The 18,327-nt window shown below is 40.9% G+C and overlaps 1 protein-coding gene across 1 annotated transcript in view; it reads left to right on the top strand.

The window, feature by feature from the left end:
* Window positions 1-16: 16 nt before the first annotated feature.
* The window catches only part of gtf2f1 (general transcription factor IIF, polypeptide 1), a 27,839-nt gene continuing 9,528 nt past the window's right edge, over window positions 17-18,327 (top strand). Inside the window, exons 1-11 of the mRNA XM_039770493.1 lie at window positions 17-182; window positions 3,076-3,133; window positions 3,882-3,928; window positions 4,732-4,804; window positions 4,989-5,182; window positions 8,496-8,666; window positions 8,782-8,984; window positions 11,420-11,558; window positions 13,721-13,770; window positions 13,874-13,999; window positions 15,991-16,064. Of these exons, the coding sequence (XP_039626427.1) occupies window positions 3,122-3,133; window positions 3,882-3,928; window positions 4,732-4,804; window positions 4,989-5,182; window positions 8,496-8,666; window positions 8,782-8,984; window positions 11,420-11,558; window positions 13,721-13,770; window positions 13,874-13,999; window positions 15,991-16,064 (1,089 nt within the window). The 5' untranslated portion in view covers window positions 17-182; window positions 3,076-3,121. The remainder of the gene's footprint in view (window positions 183-3,075; window positions 3,134-3,881; window positions 3,929-4,731; window positions 4,805-4,988; window positions 5,183-8,495; window positions 8,667-8,781; window positions 8,985-11,419; window positions 11,559-13,720; window positions 13,771-13,873; window positions 14,000-15,990; window positions 16,065-18,327) is intronic.

Here is an 18,327-nt window from a genome sequence, read left to right as displayed (position 1 = left end):
TGTGTTAACCCATGGGACAGTGCCTATCTCTTTCTCGGTCGCTCGCTTGTTGTCTGGATGTTATCGCATGTAGCTTTATGGACTTTTAACATCCTCTTAATTAACATTCCGAAGACCTCACTGAAACAAGAACGTTTATTCACCGAAGAAAGTCGGCAGCCTTTCGTGAACTCCACCGGCAGGTTTGACTCTGGCATTTGTTCTTGTTGTTTGTTCTTAATGTGCATTTTAATCGCATTAGATACACCTACAGACCTGTATTTAGTTAAATCCCTAACTCCTTACGTTCAACTTGTTTCCTTTCGGTTTCGCTTAGCCCGATATCCAGTCCTGGCAGCACAATACCATTTACAGGATTTTCATGTTTCATTAAGCTAAGTGGTCACTTTGCTCCGCGGCACAACTGTTGGTTTTAGGATTTGATTCGGTGGCTCCCTCTGATCCTGAACTGAAAAAGTGGCTCCACAGTTAAGAGCGCACAGAACTCATTTGACTGCGGTGGAGAGGAATACAAAATCTCAAGATGGCAGAAAAAACCGTGTCAGTATTAACATTATACAGGTGCATCTCAATAAATTAGAATATCATCGAAATGTTAATTTATTTCAGTAATTCAAATTGTGAAACTCGTATTATATACTGTAGGTTCATTACACACAGAGTAATATATTTCAAGTGTTTATTTCTTTGCATTTTGCTGATTGTGGCTTACAGGTAATGAAAACTCAAAATTAAGTATCTCAGAAAATTAAAATCTATACTAATAAAAGGCAAAGCCCTCACTCACTGACTGACTGACTCACTCATCACTAATTCTCCAACTTCCCGTGTAGGTAGAAGACTGAAATTTGGCAGGTTCATTCCTTACAGATTACTTACAAAAGTTAAGAAGGTTTCATTTCGAAATTCTACGCATAACGGTCGACAACGTCCGCCACATTGAACTTTTTTATTTATGGCCCCATCTTCACGAAATTTGGTAGGCGGCTTCCCTGCGCTAACCGAAACCAATGTACGTACTTATTTCGGTGGTATGACGCCACTGACGGCCGCCATATTGAACTTTTCAACGGTCTTTGTTACTTATGGGCCCATCTTCAAGAAATTTGGTATGCGGGTTCCCAACGCTAACTGAATCCTACTTACGTACATATATACGTCCATAGCCTGCAGCTCGGTCACCGTGTGAGGCGGCGTTGAGTTCCCCATCCCAACGCCTCCCACGTTGTTGGCTGCCTGCCTATATAAGGCTGTCCGTCGCTCCAGTCTCTACATCCCTTCCTTGCTTCGTCACGGGATTCACATCTCCCTGCTGATAACTACAGCCTATTTATTTTATCCACGGCTTCTCCGCTGTTTTATTGTTTGTTTATTATGATTATAGTTATTGTGTAGGTATTTTAAACGTGCTTTACATTGTTCAGGTACTCATTTCCTTTATCATTCCAACCGTACCACCATTAACATGCCTATCGAGGTGATCACCATCGATCAAAGAACTGTCGCCGCTGCAAACCGCGGGTATTTTGCTAGTACTACATAAGACCAATAAAAAAAAAAAGGTTTTTAATACAGAAATGTTGACCTACTGTAAGTCTGTCCATTTACAACCCTCAGTACTTGGTCTGGGCTCCTTTTGCATCAATGTGGCGTGGCGTGGCATGGCATGGAGGCAATCAGTCTGTGGCACTGCTGAGGTCTTATGGAAGCCCAGGATGCTTTGATCGCGGCCTTCAGCTCATATACAGGTACATTGTTGGCTCTGGTGTCTCATCTTCCTCTTGATATTCTCTATGGGGTTTAGTTCAGGTGAGTGTGCTGGCCATTCAAGCACAGCGACACCATGGTCATCAAGCCAGGTATTGGTACTTTTGGCGGTGTGGGCAGGTGCCAAGTCCTGCTGGAAAATGAAATCGGCAAGTCCATAAAGCTTATCAGCAGAGGAAAGCATGAGGTGCTCTAAAATTTCCTGGAAGATGTCAGTGCTGGCTTTGGACTTGATAAAACCGCAGTGGCTGCAGGTTTTCATTCTGACCCTTTTCCTACTCAATGACAAGTTTTCACTGCTAATTAACTTCTTTTACCTTCATTTTAATAGCACTGATTTTAAGGATTCAGTCCCTTCACTAAATGGCAGCCGAAATGAAATGTGAAATGAGCCAACAGATGACCAGCTGGAACAATTTTACTCCAAACACTTTCTTAATGAGAAGTCTATTCTTGCTGGTAATTAAACCTGTTATTTAATTCAATGGCTTATTGCTATTCTCATTCTGCCACAGCAGATATTTCCAAAGCTGTTGATTTTTCTGTTTTTTCTAAGAACATCGTCAAGATGTTTTGGTGACCTGAGCAATCAACCTTACCAAGACTGTCACCTTTCATTATTATCAGATATTGTGTGATGGGTGCAGGTGAGGTGGTCATGTGGCGGCTCATTTTGGGTCTCTTTATTGTTTGGCTACTAATTAAAGAAAAAGAAACAACTAAGGGCCCTGAGTCAGGTTAATTAAAAATAAGGCAAAAAAAGTTAATTAGCAGCAATAACTGTTCACTAATGAAGAAGATGGTCAGAATGAAAACCTGCAGCCACTGCGGCCCTCCAGGACTGGAGTTGGACACCCGTGCTTTAAAGGCTCAGGACCCCTTTGCAGGTATTTTGGGTTAATTAGCTGAGTGGAGTGGGACACCACAAGTCTACAATATTGAACTTTTTCGCAATATTCTCATTTTCTGAGATTCTGAATTTTGGGTTTTCATTAGCTATAAGCCATAGTCAGCAAAATGAAAAGAAATCAACGCTTGATATATATCACTCTGTGTGTAATGAATCTATATAATATCCGAGTTTCACTTTTTGAATTGAATTATTGAAATAAATTAACTTTTCAATGACATTCTAAATTATTGAGATGCACCTGTACTTCACATTTCTCTACGAATGTATATAAAGCCTTTCTTTCTGGAAGCATAAATATTTTTTTTCCCTCAATTTTATTGACAAAGACTGTGTTGATGTCTAATGGCTGTGAACATTTAGTCAACCTCCTTTATCTTGTTCTGTCATTTTTGCAGAGGAAAACAATTTCCTTCGTAGGACTGGTCTGCAATTCCTCTAGTCATGACTACGCTGGTAAGGGCTAATATATTACCATCTGAATTTTTGCACTGAGAATATATCGGTTGTCATTTAGTAATTTATTTTTGTTGTGTCTCAACTGAATCACAGTAAAAAAAAAAATTTGATAGAATACAAGCCAATGGTTACCACTGTTGTTCTACGGCAAATGATGTGAAAAACATCACAAGGGGGAAAAAAATCTCACGTCACTTGTGTCACACAATCAACATGTCATTTACAGGTCAAGTTATAGGGGACTGAGTTTTAAATTGAAGACAAGACTCTTGACCAATGAGTGAAGAGGAGAGGCGAATCTTCAGTTCATAAGCTCAGTCTCATGTGAATTGCTTTCCCTGTTTATGATATGCGCTGATTTTCTAGAAGCATTTATTTAAATATATTTTAACATAAAATGTATGTGTTTTGCATGTTGTGAGCAAACAACTGAATAACTGACATGTGGATTATGCCGAGTATCGTGAGATTACCCAACAACCAATGGGATGGTTTTCGTATCGTTTGCCATTGTACAGCATTAGTCACCATTAGCTTGTATTCTATCATAAAGTTTTTTTATCTCTGTTCTCCATGAAAACTAAAGATTAATAGTTTTTCTTGGTCATCACTACCAATCACATGGAGTAAGTAGCATATAAAAATATCATTTCTGGTTGCAGTATTCATTTAATGTAATGTATTGTTTGAATAAAAGTGTCTGAAAAGCTTACAAATTATAACACAGTGTTTGATTATCTTGCAGGGAACCAGTGGGACGTCATCTACTGAGTACACTGTCCGAGTCCCCAAGTATGTGGCAGTGTCATATCTTCAGAGTTGCTGTAACTTTTTTCTGAGTAAACTTGGCCTAGTCTGATTTTATTTTATTTTATTTTTTACTAAAATCATTTCTTTAATGAAATTTGGTTGTATTTATCTTCTTGCTGCCCTTTTAATATGCTGTTACCCTGGGACAAACATCTGGTGCTTGTCACAGTGTAGGTTTGGCAGTGTGTGATTATTTGTTTCCCTCTCTAAAGTGTAATACTGGACCGTTTTACTTCACTGTAATATGAGACTCGATGACTGAGGGGTGTCAGATTCTTTTCCAGGAGGGCACAGGCAGTGGCAGTTGTTTTAATTCAAGCCTGAAATCTTGCATAATATTGCTTGTGGTTTCTCCTTGAGTCTAATATTTGGATTTTTAATTTTAAACAACTAAATGCAAGATATCATTTGTTTTCAATTTAGCACACGGATATCTGTAGCTTCAGGGATCCTGCAAAATACTAATGTCTGTCCTCACTGATGTAGATGTTAGTAAATGAGAGGCATAATTAAACAAGCAGTGTAATGAAAGTATTTAAAGATCTTTTTGATAAGGAGTGAGGCTTGAATTAAATTCAGCAATTACTGTAGCCCTTAATGATCCAACTTCAGTTCCCTTTGTTTTTAATCCTGAGGTCAAATGATTTCAATTAGAATGCAAGAGCAAAACTGAACAGTCACTACAGCCAACAAGGAAATGAGTTTGACAGCCCATCTCTAAATGGTAAAACTTGTATATCCATGCAAATTTGCAGTATTAATAGTTCTGTTATACCTTGTTATAGGAATACCAATAAGAAATACAACATCATGGCCTTCAATGTTGGGGACAAAGTTAACTTTTCCAGTTGGACGCAGGTAAGTACCCTCTTTACAGAAGACCTGCCAGCCATAGGAACACTTAATAACCCCTTGCATATTTTTCAAAAAGCTGATACCACACTTTACAAACTATTCAGGTTTTTCAGCATCCTTTGTGCAATAAGTAGCAAGCTTGTCTTTACTAAAAGACTGTGACATTTTGTATGTCATGTTAATTAAGGCAAAAATGGAACGTGATCTGAGTAACAAAAAGATGTATCAGGAGGAAGAAATGCCAGATTCTGGAGCAGGAAGTGAGTTTGGAAAGAAGCAAAGGGAAGAGTCCCGGCGGAAAAAGTATGGCATAATAACACGAGAGTTTCGAGCAGAAGACCAACCGTGGCTGCTGCGCGTCAATGGTAAAGCTGGTCGCAAGTGAGTATATGCAGTGTCCAGTGTTTCTGTGTTCATGCATCATGATTGTTGAGGTATCTGCCTGTGGAAGAAGAGGTGTAGCAAGGTTAACAGGAAAAAAAGGACTTTTGGCTCACCCACTAAATGAAAGATAAAAGGTAGTTGCTTTTTGAAAAGGTAGCTGTCCATAAAGGCATTGCTCAGATATGTACTAAGCAGAAATTACCTAACTACTTGGGAATTCAGTTCTTTTAGTGTTAAACATTGACACTTTTCTAGTCTTTTCACTCCCACATTGGGTAAAGGAGAGCAAAATTTGATGACAAGTTGCGGTTAACTTGTTTTAATGTTGATGATAAATAAGGACTGTTAAAACAAGCACACAAAGGAAACAGCATTCCCTTCAGCACAGTACAACAAAAAGCATTCCATAATTTGTCTTTTGGTGGGCTTATACTGTAATTCCTCAGGATTTACTCTATTTTATAAATTTTTATATTGTACCGCAATCAACCAATGAGGTAAAAGTATTTCTTGTTTGGTTTTACTCCTGTAAAGAGTATCCATTTTTACTTCACCAAACTGCTAGCATTGCACTAATATTACCTGTAGCGTTTAAAATGCCCCAGCCTGTTAGAGATTCATTAATTTTGTAGCCTTTTTGGACACCATACTTAACTTTCAAATATTACTTACTAGCTGTGTAAGCCCGTGCGGTAAAAAGCCTGGGCTTCTAGAAACTATTGAAATCGTCAGGAAAAAAAACTGAAATGCAGAATCGGTGGTTTCGTTTTGCAGGCGTCCTCACCCATCTTGTATATCAGCGGCTAAGCGAGTTTCTCTCTCATTTGTGTTTACTCAGCAGTTTCACTTTGGCAAAGGAGTCGCTTTCTTTCAGCTTCCTGCTGTAGCCTTGTATTTCTTTCTTCTTCCAACTCGTTAACTTGGGTCCGCCTTGCTGGCTCTTTGAGCCTCATGCTGCAGCCTTGCACTTCTGGGCTGGACAGACAGACAGACACACACACTTCCACGCATAGACGTTTATGTATAAGATTATTTGGCTTCAGTGGACCAGCAGTTACCAATTCTGGAAGGGTTTGTGCGGGTTGTTTGGTGTCCAGCCTCCCCAGTTGGCAACTAAAATTGACAGAAAATGCTGTCTTACTTTATCTGGCACCATAGGCAAGTGGCTGAGGCGGGGACCCTGCTCGCAGCGCCAAGCTGTCAAAGATCCATTCACAGACCCAGTCTCCAGCTAGAAGGAGTAGCTTTTATTTCCAGCATGGAGCCTTGCAGTAATGGGAAGGCAATGACTGAATTACAGATGTTGATTATAATTTAGAATTACGTGATTCATTTTCATGTCCTTGTTAGGTACTGTTAAACGGAGCCCTAAGGTCAGGATGTTTTTGTTTGCTTCTGGGGACATAATTATCAAGAGATTACCTTCTACATGCTGAGAACTTGGGGAAAACTAAGTTCAAGATCAAAAGCTGGAAATGAGAGGCTTACTTTTTTAATTGACACGTGCTTGTCTAAGACACTTACAGGTTTTTAGAGGTGCAATTGGTTACATTTCTTTCATTGTTTTTTTGGAGCACAGCTAGGTGTATGTGTTCCTGATCACACAGAGTCATTTGCAGGATTTCATCCTATAGCCTCAGGGTTTGAAGTCCAAAACCTTAACCACTATGCCATACAGTCTTTCTCAAATTCTTCATTTTATAAAAAGACTAACCATCCCCCCTGGCTCCGCCCGCATAGTAGTGAAACCGGACAAACATTAACAATCAATAAACAAAAATGTAGGAGGCAGGATACACTCCAAAACGCAGAGGTAGACTGACTCCCCACTCCTGACATCACGCTTCCCTCTCCCCTTGACCCCCAGCCTCTGTCTCAGATTAGCACGAATATATCGCTCCAGCAAGCGAACTGTGATATTTAGTATGATGAGAAGAAGTCACAGAATTAATTATAATGTTCAAGCAAATTCTAGAAAAAAAAATTATCTAAATCCGTTAAGTAGTTCACTTGTCCGCTAGCTAAGCAGATGTAAGATACGCCCTGAGGCTGGCCATGAGTGTGGAGGGCCTTATCCCCCACCCCTCCCCTCGGCCTGCTGCGTCTCTCATGGATTTGCGCAGGTAAATCGGTACCACAAGCGAACTATGATAATTAGCGCAATGACAGAAGTCACAAAGTCAATTGGAATGTTTAAGCAAATTATAGAAAAAAAGATCTAAATATGTTAAGTAGTTCTGTCGTGATCAGCGGACAGACAGACATTGATTTTATATATATATATATATATATATATATATACCAGTAACTGCACACTGCACGATAACATACAGTGAATACACTTGCCTTGAGCATTCATAGTTTTCATCCTCTTTCTCTATATTTAGCATTCATTTCCTCAGAGGTTGATGCACTTGCTGTATCCTGAGCAGCTCTTCTTTTCTGCACCCTAGCAACCCACTTCTTCTCTTCTTTCATCAGCATCTTTTCACGTTAAAACTGATTAAGTCAGTGTTTGTATTGCAATTACTTAGTACATTTTCTTTCATTTTACACTTAAGATGGCACTTAAGTCTTCAATCTGCCTCAAGAATGATTTAAGATATGAAGAGGTAAGGGAAGTGACGGTGAAGGTGGTAGGGATGAGAACGATGCCTGTACGCATGCACCTCACAGCCTCCCTGCTGTCCGCTACCAAGAGTTGATTCTGCAATAAAGTAAAAATAAAAAGACGAATAACTTTAGGGGTCAATCATAACCCCGATAGCAGACAGTAGACATCACGTAGTATTAGTATATGTGTACCAAATTTCAGGTCAATAGGTCAAACAGTTTGTGAGCTACAGGTGATTTAAAATCTTGGACAGACAAACAGACAGCCACAGTAGCATATTATATAGGAAGATATATATATATATATAGAGAGAGAGAGAGAATGCTCTATATTTAGAAACATAAATACCTTCAGGCTTACAATAAAGAAGTTTCTACAGTAAGTATAAAATTCTACATTAAGTGAAACAAAAGAAATTTGGGGATTAGCAAGATGAAGTGAGTAAAACCTGTATTGTGCTTAAGTACATGAAATTCCAGTCCAAGCAAATTTCTTTTCAGATTTCTTATTTTTTCATCAGTGCAAAGCTAATTAAACAAAATGTTTGATTTTTTTTGAGCCACATATACAAGGTGTGTTATTAAAAGTTTATTTGTTTCAAGGTATTTTTTGTTTTTGCTTTACTTTGGTATTTGGAAGCAGGAATGTCTCCACACTCTACAAAAGATGCTGATGTAACCGTTCATTTATTTTCAGATTTAAAGGTCAGAAAAAGGGAGGCATAACAGAAAATGCCTCCTACTACATCTTTACACAGTGTCCAGATGGAGCATTCGAGGCCTTCCCAGTTAATGCCTGGTACAACTTTATTCCAATCGCCAAACACAGGACGCTAACTGCAGAAGAGGCAGAGGAAGAATGGGGCAGGTGGCTACATGTTTTTCTCTGCATTTCCACTCAAACCCTCAACTTACAAAACAGACTGATGAGAGGTAGATGTCTCGCATGTCCTGTTAAAAACTGGTTTTGCTTTTCTTTATAGGAGGAATAAGGTGGTGAACCATTTCAGCATTATGTTGCAGCGGCGTCTTAGGGACCACGACAGAGATGACGGAGATGAGGATGAAGAAGAAAAGAAAGGGGGGAAGAAAAAAAAGAAGAAGAAAGGCTCAGAACTGAAAATTCATGACCTGGAAGATGATCTGGAGATGAGCAGCGATGAGAGTGATGATAGTGAGGCTGAAGGTATGTGGAATAGCTGAAGAAGCCCTTGTGGAAGAAAAGTGAAGATTTCATTGAAGAGTTATTAAATAAATTGTCAGATTCACTTTTTGGCAAAGCCAATAATTAATGGGCCTTTCAATAAGGCTTCTACTGTAACTTATTTTTCTATATGAATCAAGAATTCTAGATGGTAGATGCAAGAGCCAATCTTAGAAAATGATTGCTTTAAGTGAAACTCGTATTAGTATTTGCTTAATTTGAATAGAATACAGTATACAGTGGAACCTCGGGTCATGAACGCCTCGGACCACATACAAATTCGAGTTACGACCAAAACATTCGGCAAACTTTTGCATCTGTTCACGACCACACACTCGGGTGACAAACAAGCCAGTTTCCCTTCCGATTCGTACAAGCGATGATTTCCACACGTGTTCAGACTCTCCCTGTGCATTCGCTGTGAACTCTTTGTGCTCTATTTCGTTTCCCTTTCGGTTTGTACGTGCCCGTGATTTACGCACGTGTTCAGTCTCTCCCTGTACAGTACATTGTTCTCGGTCAGACGTGCATCGCGCAGAGGGACTTGTTGCATAGTGGGTCCACAGCTCATCTGAAGAGGCCAGTTTTAAATAAATAATCGCCACGCTTGCAGCTTAGCGAGGGGGCGTGGTGGTTGATTGCTACAGCACGAGGCGGCTAAAGGGAGGAAAAATTATTTATTTATTGAAGGATTCTGAAAGCACTGCACTTTATTTAATTTGGACATTGTTTTTGATTGTTGTTTTGTTGATTTTAATAAAAGCACTTTGGCAGTTTTTGCACCATCCGATTGCTCCATTGTAGTGCCTCGCTGTCGTGCTCATCGGTAACATTACCAACGGTGACGGGTTTAAGGGCTCCCAGAAGCGAGATGGGAGCATGCAGCGAACCCGCATCGTCACAGACTTTACCTCAAAACTGTAATCTCCTCTCCACATTGTTCCTCCTCCACTTCTTTCATGCCAGAACTCGACTCATGCAAGGTTAGTTTATGGTTAGTTTTTGTATTACGGATTTTTCAAATGTTCATTTTTCGGTTCGTAGCGTGAATTGTTGCAATGTTACTTTTCTTGGTTGTTTATTAAATTACAGATTTTTCAAATGTTCCTTTTTTTTCCCCTGTGCTTAAAACTCATTAAAAAAAAGTGTTTACAGCGGGCAGTTCGTAAGGCTGTAGCGTGAATTCTTACAGTGTTACTTTTCTCTGTTCAAGATTTTCTCTGTTTTATTCAATGTTTTTACATTTAGTTTACTATTATACTGTGCATTCTATGGTATAATTAACTATTTTTGTGCTTAAAAATCTTTTAAAAAATATATTTACATACAGTTTGTATGGTCTGGAACGGATTAATTGTATTTACATACAATCCAACGAGGGAAAATATTTCAGGTTACGACCAGAGTTTTGGAACGAATTACAGTCGTGACCTGAGGTTCCACTGTACCATATTTGTGAAGAAATAGCTTCAACTTGAAAAATACCAAACTAGTACAATATCCTAGTGTTTGTTTTTGTGTTCATCATTCTATGCATTTTAGTCATTGACTTAACTATGGCTTCCAGCGAAGAGCTCTTAATGATGTACAACATACACTCACGTCAGAACACAAAGACTTGATGTGAGAATTGGTAGAGGGATTGTGTGTGAATAACTCTACTGTAAGTTGTGGTCTGTCTGATTACAAATCTTGAATTTGTTGATTTGTCTGGTGGGCCGTTTTCTCCTTAGGGTACCATAGCTTTGTAGGAAGGTAAAACTTCTCTGTAGCATCAGTTTATTGGTAGCTTACCTGTCTTCTATGTTGCCGAAGTCCCACACCGAGATTCCCATCTTGGCTTTGCGTCACCTTTTTTCACATTGTGCTTTTTTGCTCATCATTAGATATTGAGTGCTAAAAGGGAGAGAGAGAGATCTACACAAACACTTAGCTGTGTGCTATTTTTTAAGAAGGTGGTATATGCTACTGTTTGGACAACAGTCCAGTTCCAGGCACCTGTCAAAATGTGGCTCTTTGAAATGTATAGGTGCCTGAATGTGACCATCATACATGACAAAAAGTCAGTTGCTCTTCACCATTAGAAATTGAAAACCAATAACAAATCCAATGCTTGCTTCCCCAAACACTATGTACAGGTGTACACACACATACCACAGTCTATTATCTGGTTTACTTAGAATCGCCTCAAAATTCCCACCCTTCACCTTCCATGACCTTGAGATTCCCTCAGGTGAGATTCATTCCTTTCTGTTCCTTTTGGTAACACCTTTTTGGAAACCACCTTGGCGTAATCCCTCCCAACATTATCACAATATTCTTGTAAAAAATGTTTGTTCATGTACCATATTGCCCCACTGCAGGATGCAGCATACCAAGGGTTCAGTATAACTTTCATCATTTATGCTGGGATCTAGGTGGACAGAAGGAGCCCAAGAAAAAGAAGGTCGTAAACAAGAAAAAGAAAAAAAAAGGTTCAGACAGCGAAGCTATAGAGGACAGTGATGATGGCGATTTTGAGGGATTAGAGGTTGACTACATGTCCGATGAAAGCAGGTGAGTGGAATAAGTTTGTTCAATTGCAGTATTCTGTTGCATCATCAAATACACAAAGCAGTAAGACATTACTGCTCTTTAGATTTTGTTTGCAAGTCATGGTTTTGTTGTACTGCTGCACATATACTCACTAATCCTAGCACCAGATTACCACCTGACTTCAGTACCAGTAGCAAAACAGTTCCAAAACAAGTAATGAATGATTCCAAAACCCTTCCCAAGCCTCCCTGGTATGCTGTGCCATCCTGCTGCACTACACGCCATTTCCTTCTTGATAGCAAATCATGTTGAAGCTTTTTGGTCATCCCCCATGAAGTCCAGATTGCGTGGGAATTATTGGGAGGGTTGGGCACAATGTCCCAATTGCATCAAAGCAATGACAGCTTTGTAATTCCTGTGAAGTTCTGGTCACGTTGATGCATGTAGTTTCATTTCCTGGTGTCTATTGAAGAAACAGTTTTCCACAAATGCAATCGTGAGTGTCAGTGGGGATTGAAAGGAAAGCTGACGTTTACTTTTGGTACCAAAAATGGTGGTACCGTACCGTTTCAAAATTTGTCTTTTTTGGTACTTTACCAGTAGCGGTATAACACACAGCCCCACTAATGACTTACAATGGGGAAATTGAAGAGAGATCCCAAATAAAGGCAAACTTGTTCCAGTACTTTCCTGTTGGTTAGTAAATGATAAGTATTTCTTCACGTTACAAACTATAGATAAACAATGGAGCTGACAATATCAGCTTTCAGGCCTTCATTTGTTATTTAGACATTAGCTGAGTAACAATTAACAAAATAAATTGAGCAAATTGATTTTTATTCATCAAAGCATTTTCTTATTTTTCCAGTGCTGACAGCTTGAATGGGCAGATCTGAAAACTGTGGCAGTTTATTTTTAAAGATGATATCTCTATATCTATTGTGGAACTTGACCCGGACACAGACAGACGGACATCGTTTGTTGCATCCAACACGCATTTATTTACACTATATTTACAGTTCAAGTTCAGTGCACGTCCCAGTGCCTCCAGCACCGATCCCCCAAAGTCCAGGCCTCACAGTCCGAATGCCTTTCTGGCCGCCTCCAGTCCTCTCTCCAGCTCCGTCCTTCTTCCACCCGACTTCCGCTACTGAATGAAGGGAGACGGCCCCTTATATAGGAACCCAGATGGGCTCCAGCTGCTTCCCGGCATTCCTCCACAGACACGCCCCAGTGTGACTTAAGTGCCGGCTGCGCACCCGGAAGCCCTCCGGGTGTCCCCTGTCTTCTTCCCCCCAGCACTTCCTGGTGTGGCGGAAGTGCTGGGCTCCAGGTTTCTTCAGGCACCGGGGCGCCGCCTGGTGGTGGCCACAGGCCCCTACAGGGTTGGGCTTCCAAGCCCTCTACCCGTGGCCCCCAATACAACCAGGGCGGTACAAGCCCTCCTCCAGTCCTCCTGGGCGTCCCAGCTGGGCTCCACCCCCAGCCGCCTGTGACACTATATAAAATACAATATCCTGTCTGTCTGTATGTCTCTGTGCTTTTCACGAGAGAACTACTTAACGGATTTAGATCGGATTTTTTTCTATAATTTGCTTGAACATTCCGTTTGATTCTGTGACTTCTCTCATCGTGCCAAGTATCATAGTTCGCTTGCAGGAGCAAATTTATTTGTGTTAATCCGAGACAAAGGCTGCGGGCCTAGGAAAGGGGAATGCGTGACGTCAGGATTGGGGAGCTGGGCGGGGCCATCCTCATTCTCAAGGCAGTCTCCGTTCGAGTTGCTCTACCTCTGGCCACGTTTTAGAGTGTACCTTGCCACCGTTGATCTAGCAATACCTGTTTGTTTATTGATTTTTAAAGTCTGCCCTGTTTCACTACTATGCATGGAATGCCTAGTAATATATAAAAGTTTGGTTGCCTATGTCTGAAAATTGTAAATTCTATTTCTTATTTAATTTCCCATGTAAACCAATCCAATCTGGCTTAGTAGTGTGGCTTTTGCTGCTACACCACATCATTCTACTGGTTTGACTTAAATACTTAAGAGGCACATTTGACAGCAAAACTAGAAGAGAGGCATAGTTCTCTCATGGACAGTTATCAGAGAAAATTAGGTACATACATTAATCTAGCATGCCATAAACTTAGTGGTTATGATTCATTTTTGTGTTCCTTCACAGCTCTGAAGAAGACGAGCCAACAACTACAAAAACAAATGATGTTCCCAAAGGTATGAGGCCCATTCAGGTATACGTATATATTTCCAAAGGAAGCAGGTCACTTTTTTGCAAACATGCAGATATATTATAACTTTGAATTTGGTTTTTGGTCAGGAATTGATGAAGCATCGGAAAGCAGTGAGGAGAGCGAAGAAGAGAAACAGAATGAAGAGGATAAAAAGGAAGAAGAAGAAGATGGAAAAAAAACTCCCGTGCAGCAGGAGAAAAAGAAAAAGAAAGGTGACGCAATAAGCTGACAGAAAGGCAGGGTTTCTTGTTTGCAGATGTCAGGACAGCATTCAATGTAGCCAATCTGTTATTGGAAAATTTAGAGGAGGAGAAGAGCTGTTGTTTTATTGTAATGAGAGTCTGAACTAAAGATCAGCTCCATGGATATTTGAAGTTAAATAGAAATCTTAACCGTAACAAACAATGACAACCATGGTACAGTTTCAGAATCCGCAAACACAGATTGATTCAGCATAAAGTTTACTCTGCTGCATTCACATGCTGTCGGGCAGAGTTTCCCAGTCAGAAAATTCAATGTCCTCAAAGTAGGAGATTCGAGTCGCACACTTTGCAGAAACCAGTCCTACCTGAATCTTCAGAATTGTGACATAACATTGGCCTTTCAGCTTGGTCAGTAAGATAAATAAAAAAAAAAAAAAAAAGTAATTTCTGTGGCAGAATTGTATTGGGAGTGAAGTGATGCACTGTACTTCTGTTAAATGTGTTCTTTGGACTAAACATCAAATGAAAAACAACCTCAAATTTCTTCCACAAATCTCTCCAGAAGCTCATGTGTTCGCACTGAAGTGGGTGCTCCAAAAACTTCTGTTTTATGGGAATGCACCATCAATCCCACATGCCATACTGCTGGTGCATCCATAAATTACTAAATCATCAGCTCAGTTTAATTCCCCATAAAAATAAAAAAATGCAAGGCAACACGGTGCAGGTATTTCATAGTAGCAATGAAATTGTCTGTATCTAACCATTAAAGACACATTTATTTAAAGAATAAAGAGTTAATTCCAGAAGACCAATATTGCATTTATTGGCATTAGGTTGCTTTTAAGCATTATGACAGATCTTAATGCGTATGTCAGAATATTTGGTGTTAGTAGGTTATTAGATTCCACATCCCAAGCAGCTTCTATAGCCAAGGATTGGACCGCCAAGGTACCCGCCTTTGGCCACCACCCGACTCGCACTGCACTAAACCTCCTTGGCCCCTCCTACAGGTGGTGAGCCCATGGGAAGGGGGACCCACGTTACCTCTTCGGGCTCTGCTTGGACAAGCCCCATGGGTGCAGGCCCAGCCACCAGGCGCTCGCCATCGAGCCCCACCTCCAGGCCTGGCTCCAGAGGGGGGCCCCGGTGACCTACGTCCGGGCGAGGGATAACGCCATCCAAAGTTTTTGTACATCATAGGAGGTTTTCTGAACCGCTCTTTGTCCTCGCCTAGGACCAGTTTGCCTTGGGTGACCCTACCAGGGGCATAAAGCCCCCGACAATGGAGCTTCTAGGATCATTGGGACACGCAAACCCCTCCACCACGATAAGGTGGCGGCTCTAACCCTAATCCTTAAAGATAGGGTGAGAAGCTCGGTCATCCAGAAGGAGCTCAGAATAGAGAGAGGATCGAGAGGAGTCAGATGAGGTGGCTCTGGCGTTTGATCAGGATGCCTCCTGGACGCCTCCCTGATAAAGTGTTCTGTGCACGTCTAACCGGGAGGAGGCCCTGGGGAAGACCCAGGACATGCTGGAGGGACTATGTCTCTCGGCTGGGCTGGGAATGCCTCGGGATTCCCCCGGAAGAGCTAGTAGAAGTGACCAGGGAGAGAGAAGTTTGGGCATCTCTGCTGAAGCTGCAGCCCCCGCGACCCAATCTTGGATAAGCAGAAGAGGATGGATGGAGGTGATTAGTTGAAATTGTCGGACAAAAAAAGACATCTAAGAGTGAATAAAATTAGTACACATTTCCGTCAGCTGCAATAATTATATGTGCCCTTTTCTGTAATTTCGTTCTACTAGAGATGAACTTCTGTATGTCTGAGAGAGAAGCCCCAAATATTCACTGTCGTAACAAATTTTTCACAAAGACAAATATGCAGTAAAACTGAACATCTGGCTTTTATGGCAGGCAGACTGATCAGGCTTCTGCACTGGCAAACCGGTTAACTTGGCTTTCTCTCCGATGCTCACTCTCATGTATTCTTGTTTTATAGACAGCAGCGATGAGTCAGACTCTTCCGAGGAGAGCGATATTGACGGAGAGGCATCGTCTGCGCTTTTCATGACGGTAAGATGGGAAACAAATCGGTGTGAGAAAGACCAGTCAAGACGGGTTGGAGGGGTGGACGTGTGGTGTTAATGGGAGAGTTTTGTATAGGATGCTGATTCTCATTATGTACTTCTAGTGTGAAGGTCTTTTGGGACAGAGAGAGGTTTACCAGGTTCAGTTAAATGAGAAGTTGTGGGGGAATCTGTTCCCATACATACTGGCAAAATTGTACCACGCTAAAACCACTGCTACTGAATTACAATAAAAAAAGTAAAAAGAAAGCTACATTATTGGCACAGAGTAGAAGTAGCTTGAAAAGGACATGACATCAAGAATAGAGTATACATCAGTGTGGAAATGGAGTAAGTAATTGAATTCAGAGTAGAAACTTTACTAATCACAAAAGAAATTACGTTGTTACAGCAGCAGACAAAAAAGGCACAAACATACATGTAACAAGAATTATCTATACGTACATTAACAGGATGTAGACATTTATTGAATGTAAAGTGGTTAGAACTGCACATACCTACCAGTTTCAATTCACTGTACAAGATAAAAGCCTTTGGCACAGTATATTGCACACATCTGTTAAGATGTCTGCCAAATTAATTATCATTCAGCATACTGGGAACCCACCTCAGCCGAGGAGCAACTCTTATAAAGCCTGGCGTCTCACATGGCGCTCCTTGGACAATGCAGTTGACTCAGCCTGTTACTGAAAGTGCCCCTCATACAGGGGGTGAATGTCATTGTCCAGGATAGTAAGCAGCTTGCTGAGTGACCCTCTTGTTCTACCACAGCCTCCAATGAGTCCAGCCTGACTCCCAAGGTTTAATCAGGCTTTTATATCACTTTATTTAGACTGTTGGCATCGCCCGTTCGAATGTCATTTCCCCAGAAGACTCCCACTTGGGCCACTACAGACTGGTAGAAAACATGTAAGAGTGGCCTGCATACACCAAATGACCTCGGTCTCCTTAGGAAATAGAGGCGACTCTGAACCTTCCTGTATACGGATGATATCTGTGCTGGTACTGCACTCATGCCTGTTATTCAGACGCACTCGTATGTTCTCATCATCTTCAGATCTTCACCATCATTGAGAACCGGGGGCAGAGTCGGCTTGACCTCCTGAAGTCTATGATTATCTACTTTACCTTACTGATGTTGATCTGCAGGTGGTTCAATTTGCACAATTCAACAATGTCCTTCACTTAGTGTCCTGTGTTCATTCTTTTGCCCACTAACCCTAACCCAGTTAACTATGTATGTGTAATCGGGAAATTTCTGCAAATGCCATGATTCATGGCCATGAATCTAAAGTGTGAAGTATGCAGAGTAGTTCCATACAGCACAGAACCCATTCAGATACGTGGTCTAGAAAGTAAGAATGAAGAGGTGGGCCTTGAGCCTGTGGATTTTATGAAGCCTAGACAACAGGCTTTGGTAGAAAGTTCTACAGAATAGGAGCTATAAAACTAAAAATATTTGCCTGTGGGTTTGTGGTAAAAAGCTTTGAAAAACATCCGCATCAGATCTTAGCTGTCTCATGGGCTTACACAAGATAAGCAGTTCAGGCATTGTATTCAGGGGCCAGTTGCTTTCATATCTAGTCTTTGGGACCCCCATAGCGGCAGGGCTGTAGTCCAACCAGTTTCACAGTCAACACGTCATTCTTATTATTTCTTCCTCTCATTATTTAGTTTTCTGTCCTACATGTGCTTCTGAGAAATTCATAAATATTTTAAGTGTGTACTTTTCATCTGATGCTTTTTTTACACCCTAAATTGTACCCAAATGCTGATGATCAGCAATGAGCAGTGCAGACTGCATTGCTTAAGGGGAGAAACGACTTTATTGCTATTTTTCAATAATTCATTAAAAAGTGTTTCTTATAAATGAACAGACACGTGAATGTCTCACTGAAGCCATTGGTCCACTTTAGCATTCAGTGTTGTTGGTAACAGAGGAAAATCCAATGAAAATGGTTTATTAAAATGACAAAGGAAATTGAAATATTTTATACTAGCCATCTCCCACGGCTCCACCTGCGTAGTAGTGATTCAGGAGCTCCAAACTCCTGACGTCACGCTTCCCCCTCCCCTCTGCCTACAGCCTGTGTCTCGGATTAGCGTGACTATATCACACCTGCAAGCGAGCTGTGATTCTTAGTGCAATGAGAGAAGTTGCATAATCAACTGGAATGTTCAAGCAAATTCTAGAAAAAAACTCGATCTGAATCCATTAAGTAGTTCTCTCGTTCGTTAGCTAAGCGGAG

The sequence above is a fragment of the Polypterus senegalus genome, chromosome 12 (assembly GCF_016835505.1).
Source record: "Polypterus senegalus isolate Bchr_013 chromosome 12, ASM1683550v1, whole genome shotgun sequence".
Taxonomy (NCBI): Eukaryota; Metazoa; Chordata; class Cladistia; order Polypteriformes; family Polypteridae; genus Polypterus; species Polypterus senegalus.
This window is presented reverse-complemented; position numbering and strand designations above follow the sequence as displayed.